At 40.5% G+C, this 9,689-nt stretch overlaps 1 protein-coding gene and 1 non-coding gene across 2 annotated transcripts; one reads left to right on the plus strand and one right to left on the minus strand.

Moving 5' to 3' along the window:
- The first annotated feature begins 493 nt into the window (after nt 1–493).
- On the plus strand, nt 494–8,689 carry LOC102282305 (olfactory receptor-like protein OLF3). Its single transcript, XM_005886750.2, has 3 exons — nt 494–1,422; nt 2,297–2,323; nt 8,683–8,689. Exons 1-3 carry the CDS (start codon nt 494–496, stop codon nt 8,687–8,689), a joined length of 963 nt encoding a protein of 320 aa, XP_005886812.2.
- Nucleotides 8,690–8,845: 156 nt separating this feature from the next.
- Nucleotides 8,846–8,918, minus strand: TRNAV-AAC (transfer RNA valine (anticodon AAC)). Its single transcript has one exon. It is a non-coding gene; the product is annotated as a tRNA-Val (tRNA).
- Between the last annotated feature and the right edge of the window lie 771 nt (nt 8,919–9,689).

The following is a 9,689-nucleotide window of genomic DNA, read 5'->3' on the forward strand; positions in this document are numbered from 1 at the left end:
GAGGAGGGGTCAGTACAGTTGTGTCTGAGACATCCAGAGAGTAAACAAAACAAAAAAGTTAAATGGTACCGAACATCATGTAGAATTCAGAAGAAGATCTTTCATGTGGGCTAAAAACTGTCTCACCAGAAAGACAGTAATGATCCCCTCTAATAACTACTAAGTTAACTAGAATTTTAAATCTAAACACTTCATTAATTTCCTTCCTCCATTTAAGAGTAGATATTTGAGAGAAAACTTATGTTCTAAGAAATTGAATTTCAAGAATGTAACCTTTTTTTTCCCCTTGATTTCCAGCTGCACAACTGGGTACTGTTAGATTCTTCCTCTACAGATACGTTAAGCAGAGTCTGGATGACGATCTGGCTGAGACATTCAGGGAGAACTTTAAGTTCAAAAGGGTAGGTTCTCCATGTGGTATGAAAGCCATCTTCCAATTCTGAGTTTCTTTAATTTGTCATTTTGACATCTTTAGTTCAGTTCTTAGAAACCAATGGGTCAGGGGAATAAAACGCAGACATGGGTGAGTGAGTTCATTCTGCTGGGGCTGTCCAGCGACTGGGGGACTCAAGTCTCCCTCTTTGTCTTGTTCTTGGCCATGTACTTGGTGACCATTGTGGGAAACGCCCTCATCCTTCTTCTGATCAGACTGGACAGCAGGCTTCACACCCCCATGTATTTCTTCCTTAGTGTTTTATCTCTTGTGGACCTCTGTTACTCAAGCAGTATTGTCCCTCAAATGCTGGCGCACCTGCTCTCAGTCCAGAAGTCCATCCCATTCTACAGCTGTCTGATCCAGCTCTCTACGTCCCTGGCATTGGCTGCGTCTGAGTTCCTATTGCTGGGGGCCATGGCCTATGACCGCTATGTGGTGGTGTGCTACCCGCTGCACTACACGGTCATCATGCATGGAGGGCTGTGTCTGGGACTGGCTGTGGGCTGCTTGGGGGCTGGTTTCATGAATTCCCTGCTGGAGACAGTCATCACCTTTCGGCTTCCCCTGTGTCACAGTGTTATGAATCACTTTGCTTGTGAGACCCTAGCAGTGCTGCGGCTAGCCTGCGTGGATATCTCTTTCAACAAGGTCATGGTGGCCATCTCAGGATTTCTGGTGATCATGCTTCCCTTTTTCCTGGTTCTGTTTTCCTATGGTCGTATCGTTGCTGCCATTCTGCACATTCATTCTGCTCAGGGACGTAGCAAAGCATTTGGGACGTGCGCCTCTCACCTCCTTGTGGTTTCCATGTGCTTTGGAGCTGCCATCTTCACCTACCTGGGGCCACGGTCCGCCTACTCAGTGGAAGGGGAGAAGATGGTTGCTCTCTTTTATGCTGTAGTGGCCCCTATGTTGAACCCCTTGATTTACAGCTTGAGAAATAAAGAGGTTATGGCTGCTCTCAGTAAACTTTTAGACAAATTCAGAGACAAAGGGTAAAGACTATAAGAACTTCTTGTTATCTATCATCAAAATCAAAAAGAAGGTCAGATAAGTGAAGGGGGACTGCCACATTTACACTAAAGAAGACTATTACGGTCAGATCCTGGATTTCAAGTGAAGAATTTCTCCACATAATTAATGCATTTCCTTTTGTAGGCTAATACCAGGTAATTTACATACCAGTGATTCATGAAAGGGCCTTTTCTTAGATCATCTTATCTCAGTATCTTAGTAGTATTCAGGATTCTTCTCCCATTTTTACATTTTATTAGCTTGTCCATGTTTAAAGGAATAATGCATGGCTTCATCAAGCGGACCTGGTCTGTGGATTGAATGGATAGATGAATTCTGACAATTAGGTCTACTTACACTTTTGTGGACTAGAAGAGAGAATGTTTGTTTCTCTTTCTATATGACAATACTCCAGTTGTTTTTAGAACAGCTTTATTTCCTCCAAATGGTTTTTTCAACTCCTTAAAAAAAATAACATCAATTTTGGAGCTTTCAATACTCTCTATGCCTAAATCTGGACTGTGATATTATATTCTGAAGTAAATAATATATGACAGAATATTTGTTCATATCATTATGCTGGATCTTATTTGCTTTGAAGATGAGAAATCTGTGGCTTCACTATAGTCTTTTTTATTGTGATAAAACATACAATATATAACATAAAACTTGTCATTTTAGTCATTTTTAAGTGTGTACTTCAATGGCATTAATTACATTCACAATTTTGTACAAACATCACCACTGTCTATTTCCAAAGTTATTCATTACCACAGTCTTTTATTCAACTAATTTTCAAAGACCTGGTTCCTATAAACTGGTTACAAAGATTCCACACACACTGTACTCATTTTCTCTTAAACTTAAACACAGGTATGTGCATTTTGTTTTGCTAATCATTATTGATTTTCACACACCAACCTGCCTAGATTATTTTGAATTTTAATTCTCCAGTTCATTCCATTTGTTTACTTTGTCTTTCTGTTGATATAGTTACAATAAATGGAAAAAGTTATAAATATAAATACCAAATAGTACACATCAATTATATGTCACTGCAAACTTGGGGAGAAGGGGTCTAGAATGTCTTATAATTGGAATCATACAGTATACAGCCTTTCATATTGGCTTCCTTCACTTAGTAATTTGCATTTAAGTTCCTTCATGTCTTTTCATGGCTTAGTCATTCATTTCTTTTTGGAACTGAGTAACATTCTATTGTCTGCATGTTTATTCATTTACCTACTGAAGGACTTCTTGTCTGCTTCTAATTTTCAGTAATTATGAATAAAGCTGCTTATTTGTGTGCAGGTTTTGTGTGGACATATTTTTGACTCTTTTAGGACTCCTTTAGGTAAATACCAAGTAACGTGATTGCTGGATCATATGGTAAAAGTATGCTTTGCTTTGTAGAAAACCACCAAACTGTCTTCCAAAGTGGCTGTACCACTTGGCATTCCCACCAACAGTGAATGAGAGTTCCTATTGCTCCATATTTCTCCAGCATTCTCCAGTGTTTAGGATTTTGGCTGTTCTAATAGTGTGTAGTGGTATTTGATTACTGACTTAATTTGTGTTTCCCTGATAACACATGATATAAAGTATCTTCTCATATGTGTGTATTAATACTAGTTCAAACTCTTCCAGAATATAGAAAAGGGGTAAATGCCACATTATTTAATGAAGTCAGGATTACCCTCACAGCAAACCAAGCCAAGACATTATAGAAAGGAAACCACAGATCAATAACAGTCATGAACAGCCACACAAAATTCTAAAAATATTGCCAAATAAAATCCAATACTTTGCAAAAATATAATAGCTTATAAGTTAATTTAGTTCCACACCTTAAAATAAATCACTGTATATATTTCCCTGTATCAATAGACTAAAAGGGAAAACCAGTTTAGCACTTCAATAGGTGGCAAAAAGTATTAATGTTAATAAAAAAAATCTTTGCAAACTAGGTATAGAAGGAAACTTCTTAACCCAATAAAATGTATATACAAATAACTTACAGCTGACATCAATATTTATTAGCAAAAAATGGAATCGTTTTCTCATTGAGAACAATGCTTAATGTCCATGATCATCAGTTTTCTTATCTGGAAATTCTGGCCAAAGGGATAAGGCCAGAAAAAGAAATAAAAGAAATGCAAATTAGAAAAAAACCAAATAGAATCACTTTGTTCTCAGGAGGCATTATTATTTACATACAAAATCTCTAGGAATTGACAACAAAGATCTTGGAATTTATAAGGGAATTTGGCAAGGGTAAAAGATGCAAAGATAATATGTAACGTATGTGAGTGTGGGTGTGGGCAAGCTAAATTGCTTCAGCTGTGTCCTACTCTGTGTGACCCTACGGACTGTATCCGGCCAGGTTCCTCTGTGCATGGGATACTCCAGACAGGAATACAGGAGTGGGTTGCCATGTCTTCCTCCAAGGGATCTTCCTGACACAGGGATCAAACCCACATCTCTTAGGTCTCCAGCATTGCAGGTGGATTCTTTACTACTGAGCCACTGGGGGAGCCCACATTTATGTATCAGTTCAGTTCAGTTCAGTCACTCAGTCGTGTCCGACTCATTGCGACCCCATGAATCACAGCACACCAGGCCTCCCTGTCCATCACCAACTCCCGGAGTTCACTCAGACTCATGTGCATCGAGTCGGTGATGCCATCCAGCCATCTCATTCTCTGTCGTCCCCTTCTCCTCCTGCCCCCAATCCCTCCCAGCATCAGAGTCTTTTCCAATGAGTCAGCTCTTTGCATAAGGTGGCCAAAGTATTGGAGTTTCAGCCTCAGCATCAGTCCTTCCAATGAACACTCAGGACTGATCTCCTTTAGGATGGACTGGTTGGATCTCCTTGCAGTCCAAGGGGCTCTCAAGAGTCTTCTCCAGCATCACAGTTCAAAAGCGTCAATTCTTCAGTGATTCAGCTTTCTTCACAGTCCAACTCTCATATCCATACATGACCACTGGAAAAACCATAGCCTTGACTAGATGGACCTTTGTTGGCAAAGTAATATCTCTGCTTTTGAATATGCTATCTAGGTTGGTCATAACATTCCTTCCAAGGAGTAAGCGTCTTTTAATTTCATGGCTGCAAAAACCACCTCCAGTGATTTTGGAGCCCAAAAAAATAAAGTCTGACACTGTTTCCACTGTTTCCCCATCTATTTCCCATGAAGTAATGGGACCAGATGCCATGATCTTCGTTTTCTGAATGTTGAGCTTTAAGCCAACTTTTTCACTCTCCTCTTTCACCTTTATCAAGAGGCTCTTTAGTTCTTCTTTGCTTTCTGCCATAAAGGTGATGTCATCTGCATATCTGAGATTACTGATATTTTCCCGGCAATCTTGATTCCAGCTTGTGCTTCTTCCAGCCCAGCGTTTCTCATGATGTACTCTGCATATAAGTTAAATAAGCAGGGTGACAATATACAGCCTTGACGTCCTCCTTTTCCTATTTGGAACCAGTCTGTTGTTCCATGTCCAGTTCTAACTGTTGCTTCCTGACCTGCATAAAGGTTTCTCAAGAGGCAGGTCAGGTGGTCTGGTATTCCCATCTCTTTCAGAATTTTCCACAGTTTATTGTGATCCACACAGTCAAAGGCTTTGGCATAGTCAATAAAGCAGAAACAGATGTTTTTTTCTGGAACTCTCTTGCTTTTTCCATGATCCAGTGGATGTTGGAAATTTGGTCCCTGGTTCCTCTGCCTTTCCTAAAACCAGTTTGAACATCAGGAAGTTCATGGTTCACATATTGCTGAAGCCTGGCTTGGAGAATTTTGAGCATTACTTTACTAGCGTGTGAGATGAGTGCAATTGTGCGGCAGTCTGAGCATTCTTTGGCATTGCCTTTCTTTGGGATTGGAATGAAAACTGACCTTTTCCAGTCCTGTGGCCACTGCTGAGTTTTCCAAATTTGCTGGCATATTGAGTGCAGCACTTTCACAGCATCATCTTTCAGGATTTGAAAGAGCTCCACTGGAATTCCATCACCTCCACTAGTTCTGTTTGTAGTGATGCTTCCTAAGGCCCACTTGACCTAACATTCCAGGATGTCTGGTTCTAGGTGAGTGATCACACCATCGTGATTATCTGGGTCGTGAAGCTCTTTTTTGTACAGTTCTTCTGTGTATTCTTGCCACCTCTTCTTAATATCTTCTGCTTCTGTTAGGTCCATACCATTTCTGTCCTTTATCGTACCCATTGTTGCATGAAATGTTCCCTTGGTATCTCTAGTTTTCTTGAAGAGATCCCTAGTCTTTCCCATTCTGTTGTTTTCCTCTATTTCTTTGCATTGATCGCTGAGGAAGGCTTTTTTTTTATCTCTCTTTGCTATCCTTTGGAATTCTGCATTCAAATGGGAATATCTTTCCTTTTCTCCTTTGCTTTTTGCTTCTCTTCTTTTCACAGCTATTTGTAAGCCCTCCTCAGACAGACATTTTGCTTTTTTGCATTTCTTTTCCGTGGGGATGGTCTTGATCCCTGTCTCCTGTACAATGTCATGAACCTCATTCCATAGTTCATCAGGCACTCTGTCTATCAGATCTAGGCCCTTAAATCTATTTCTCACTTCCACTTCCACAAGGGATTTGATTTAGGTCATACCTGAATGGTCTAGTGGTTTTCCCCACTTTCTTCAATTTAAGTCTGAATTTGACAATAAGGAGCTCATGATCTGAGACACAGTCAGCTCCCAGTCTTGTTTTTGCTGACTGTATAGAGCTTCTCCATCTTTGGATGCAAAGAATATAATCAATCTGATTTTGGTTTTGACCATCTGGTGATGTCCATGTGTAGAGTCTTCTCTTGTTTTGTTGGAAGAGGGTGTTTGCTATGACCAGTGTGTTCTCTTGGCAAAACTCTATTAGCCTTTGCCCTGCTTCATTCCATATTCCAAGGCCAAATTTGCCTGTTACTCCAGGTGTTTCTTGACTTCCTAGTTTTGCATTCCAGCCCCCTATAATGAAAAGGACATCTTTTTTGGGTGTTAGTTCTAAAAGGTCTTGTAGGTCTTCATAGAACCGTTCAACTTCAGCTTCTTCAGTGTTACTGGTTGGGGCATAGACTTGGATCACCATGATATTGAATGGTTTGCCTTGGAAACGAACAGAGATCATTCTGTTGTTTTTGAGATTGCATCCAAGTACTGCATTTTGGACTCTTTTGTTGACCATGATGGCTACTCCATTTCTTCTAAGGGATTCTTGCCCACAGTAGTAGATATAATGGTCATCTGAGTTAAATTCACCCATTCCAGTCCATTTTAGTTCACTGATTCCTAGAATGTTGATGTTCACTCTTGCCATCTCCTGTTTGACCACTTCCAATTTGTCTTGATTCATGGACCTAACATTCCAGGTTCCTATGCAGTATTGCTCTTTACAGCATCGGACCTTGCTTCCATCAGCAATCACATCCACAACTGGGTATTGTTTTTGCTTTGGCTCCTTCCCTTCATTCTTTCTGGAGTTGTTTCTCCACTGATCTCCTGTAGCATATTGGGCACCTACCGACCTGGGGAGTTCCTCTCTCAGTATCCTATCCTTTTGCCTTTTCATACTGTTCATGGGGTTGGTATTTAAATATGTAGATTAATTAAATGTATAAATATTTATATAAATAAATATAAATTATATACATATTTAAGGTAATGATATTTTTGTAAACATTACTGAAAATTGTTGAGTAGGGAATTCCAAGACTTTATTTCTCCACAAAACAGCCAATAAGCTGGCAAAAACTTTTGGAATTAACCTTTGCAGAACTCTGAAATCTGGTAAAAAAAACTGACTATAAAAGGGGAAAGATGAATAAAAACTGAAAATGCTGCATTACGGTAAAATATACTGGGGTATTTCAGCTGCCCACTTATTACCTCTCACCTCCCAAATTGGTGACAGCCATGAAGGTTACAGTCTATACTCCTGGTGCAGGTTGCCAGTAAAAAACAGCAATCTGGACCTTACTCAAAGAATTTTGGCTGTTTCAACATGTCTGGCAGCTACCTGAAGAGCTGGCATAAAGCTGGCCTTTGTTTTACTGACTCAGGACTTGTATTATCAGGACTGGGATGGCTTTCCAGGTGGCATTTGCTGAAAATATTTAAAGGCAAAAGTATGGCAGCCTGACACTAGGGTTAAGAGTCAAGACAGCCAACAACCAGACTGAAAAGACTGGGAAGCAAGAGGGTGGGAAAGGATGTATATAAGGGAATAAGGGCTTTAAAAGGCATCCCTGGTAGCTCAGCTGGTAAAGAATCCACCTGCAAAGCAGGAGACCCTGGTTTGATTCCTGGGTCAGGTAGATCCCCTGGAGAAAGGATAGGCTACCCACTCCAGTATTCTTGGGCTTCCCTGGTGGCTCAGACAGTACAGAATCTGCCTGTAATGCAGGAGACCTGTGTTCGATCCCTGGGTTGGGAAGATCTCCTGGAGAAGGGAATGGCGACCCACTCCAGTATTCTTGTCTGGAGAATTCCATGGGCAGAGGAGCTTGGCAAGCTAAAGTCCATGGGGTCACAAAGTGTTGGACACAACTGAGAGACTTTCACTTACTTTCAAGGGCTTCCCAAGTGGTGCTAGTGGTAAAGAACAGTTAATAGAGCTGAAGTATAAAAACTAAATTGCAACAACTAAAAATAAGACACTTCTTTCAAATCCTATTTATCCTGAATCCTTTTATCCTAAAATCCTAGAACAACTGACATCCCCCCAAATGTATCATTTGATATCATCGACAGTTTTCCCAAATGGATCTTAAATATATCACGATGTGGCGGGCACTAATGGAAAGAAATGAGAGAGGGTCCGCCAGACAGTATCTGTGCTAACCCAGTTCTGGCCACCTGCTGCGGTGGCAGTGTGCCAGGGAGACTGAGAACGGGAGCACGCTTCTCCTCCAAAGATTGGGAATGTCTATCGTCAGAGTGTTCTATGAATTACTGTGTCTGTGTCTTTACACAAGATGTTTAGCATCAGAATTCCATACAAATAATCTCAAATAGCTAGGAGGAGTTCTTGAGATACAAACTGGCTATATTCCATGACACACTGACACTATCTTATTCTAGAATTCAGCTATACAGTCTTTTCTTGGAGATATATATGTATTGGCTGGCAGTTGCAGGTTGGATAATTTTGCAGATCTCTGTCCAGGGTATGTGGGAAGCGTTAAGGAAACCCAGGGAACTCACTCTCTGTCCTGTTTTCCCTCAGGTCCTGAGGCCCTTCAGCTGTCATCTTGTATCTGTTGTGTTCCATTTCCTTCTCCAGGGGATCTTCCCAACCCAGGGATTGAACCAGTGCCTCCCACACTGCAGGCATACTCTTTACTGTCTGAGTCTCAGGGAAGGCCCAAAATAAGGATGCCTACCAGTGTTGTTTCCGCCTGGTTTCGAACCAGGGACCTTTCGCGTGTTAGGCGAACGTGATAACCACTACACCACGGAAACCTGCATGTTATGTCTAGATTTTTAATGGTAAAGGACAGTTCTTTTTTTTTTTTTTTTATTGCTAAGCAGTAGTCCAGTATATGGGTGTTATCACTGTTTGATCTCTATTCATACTTCAGCCCTATAAACTGTGTTAAAGCCTGTTTAATTATCATAGACACATTGGAGGGCTGAATTGCTTATAACTACTAATATCTCCAGTTTTCATTTCATGAAACCCCAATGAATTAGACAGCTTTTGCTTCTGTGAGGGTTATTTAAGAGTTCTTCAGATTTCAGAGAAGTGATTTTAGTAAACTAAAATTTTGTCCTAGAACATGAAATACTGGTCAAGTGGTTCTCAAAGGCAGCTGACGAAGTAATGATCCCATTATGATAAATTTATTTAGCACACAATTACAGCAGAAGCATTTAAACAAAAACCTTTATTTAAAATTTTACTGAAATGTAGCAGTATGTTTACTTTAGATATTAGTATCTCCCATGGAGTACTGATATGATTGTCCTGTTTTAAGTAACTGAAGATTGAATAATAATTGAAAAATCTATGAAAAATGAGTGTTAGTCCCTCAGTTGTGGCCAACTCTTTGCGACCCCATGGACTGTAGCCCACCAGGCTCTTCCATGGAACTCTCCAGGCAGGCATACTGAGTGTGTTGCCATCTTCCTGACCCAGGGATCAAACCCGGGTCTCCTGCATTGCCGGCAATTTCTTTACCATCTGAGCCACAGGCCATCCTGAAAAATCTACAGATAGATTTAAAAGTAGTA

Source organism: Bos mutus, chromosome 4 (genome assembly GCF_027580195.1).
Source record: "Bos mutus isolate GX-2022 chromosome 4, NWIPB_WYAK_1.1, whole genome shotgun sequence".
Classification (NCBI taxonomy): Eukaryota; Metazoa; Chordata; class Mammalia; order Artiodactyla; family Bovidae; genus Bos; species Bos mutus.